The sequence below is a fragment of the Orycteropus afer genome, unplaced genomic scaffold (genome assembly GCF_000298275.1).
Source record: "Orycteropus afer afer isolate SDZICR_OR568_19922 unplaced genomic scaffold, OryAfe1.0 scaffold00106, whole genome shotgun sequence".
NCBI lineage: Eukaryota > Metazoa > Chordata > Mammalia > Tubulidentata > Orycteropodidae > Orycteropus > Orycteropus afer.
Window position 1 is genome coordinate 7,008,116 of NW_006921693.1, and position 1,631 is coordinate 7,009,746.

Sequence of the window (1,631 nt, forward strand, 5' to 3'; positions counted from 1 at the left end):
AAATCAATGAAATAATTCAAGGAAAATTCCTTAGAACTCAAAGACATGAGTTGCTCAGCTCAGAAGATGAAAACACTCATATAAAAGCACATCACTGTAAAGTTTCAGAACACGGGAGACAAAGAACCTCTTACAAGCAGAGGAATGAAAATAATGTTTAACTTCTCAACAGTCATACTGAACACCAAACAACAATGGCCGCAATACCTCCAAAATCCTGAGAGAAATTTATTTCTAACTTAGAATTCTACACCCAAACTATCATTAGAGTATGATGGATAGTATACTAAGGGCATTTTCAGACCTGTAAACTTTTGTAAAAAACCTGCCTTGTACCCTGTTTTCTCAAGAGCTACTACAGAACGTGTTCTCTCACAATGAAAGTGTAAATCAAGCAGGTTTTTTCCTTGAGTAAATTACCCAAGAGAAATGACGGCACACGAACCATAAGCCTTGTTTACAGCAGAGTTGTGACAAACAAAAATTTAATTATAATTTATTTTTACCTCTTTATTTTCAAAATTACCAGTAAGGTCTTGCTTTAATATTCTCGTTTGTACTTTGCTTTCCCTTGATTTTGTTGGCCGCTGTACCCTTCCCGCTGTTACTTTCCTCTTAAGATCACTGGAGTTGAGTTTGTTTTTAGGCAAATCTTCAATTACTTTCACTAAAGGAGGAGGTGGCTAAAAGGAAGGGGAAACAAAAAAAAAGGTCTAGTGGATATCCTGGGAAAATAGACCTGTTAATGATTTTTTTTAAATTTGCTTTGATTAATTTAGTTATACATCTTAATATATACTGTTATTCTTCAAGCAATAAGTACAAGCAAAATGCCTAAGAGCATTTTCGTGTTGACTAATAAATCTAAGTAAATTTCTGCCAGATTATCTTTAGAAAAAATAATAAACATGATTAAACAACATAATAAACAGAACTTAATTATTCCTTTAGAGTAGGCCTTAAATCACAGGACAGTAAACCATCTTCACACCTGTGTGATGTTAGAAATCAGGTGGTGATCCACAGCAAAGAAGGCAGTACCTGGCCCTCCAGAAGCTGAAGGAGCACCTTTCTATTCTCCAGGGTCAAGGAAATTTTCCTGAGAGAAGAAACTGATCAAGTGACTTCCCTACTTGCAAGCACGGAACTCCTCCCTTGCTCTCCTTGGTCACAGTTTTCCAATCTGCATAGTGATGGCTCTGTTAGTCTATTACTGTATCAACAGCTTAAGAGGCAGTTCAGGGAGCAAATGTTAGAATCCAAATTCTCATTTTTATGGAGCCTATCAAACAGATAACTCAATTTCAATTTAGGAGCTCTGGTGGCATAGTGCCTAAGGCACCTGACTGCTAACCAGAAGGCTGGTTGTTCAAACCCACCAGCCACTCCTCGGAAGGAAGACTGGACAATCTACTTCTGTAGTGATACCACCTTAGAAACCCAAGGAGGGGTCACTATGAGTTGGATCTGACTCAAAGGCACTGAGTTTTTTAAGGTAAAATAATTCACTAAAACATTTTCTCTATGAATAATGCTCTCTGAAATCGTAAGATCCTTGTTCAAAGGAAATTAGCAGATGAGGTCTTTCTGAGTTCTAAATACAATTTAAGTACAATGATCACTTATTCTGT

The 1,631-nt window shown here is 36.8% G+C and overlaps 1 protein-coding gene across 1 annotated transcript in view; it reads right to left on the reverse strand.

Moving 5' to 3' along the window:
- TBC1D31 (TBC1 domain family member 31) overlaps window positions 1–1,631 on the reverse strand; it is a 50,658-nt gene that overhangs the window by 24,072 nt on the left and 24,955 nt on the right. The window contains exon 7 of the mRNA XM_007943431.1: window positions 501–683. Within this exon, the coding sequence (XP_007941622.1) occupies window positions 501–683 (183 nt within the window). The remainder of the gene's footprint in view (window positions 1–500; window positions 684–1,631) is intronic.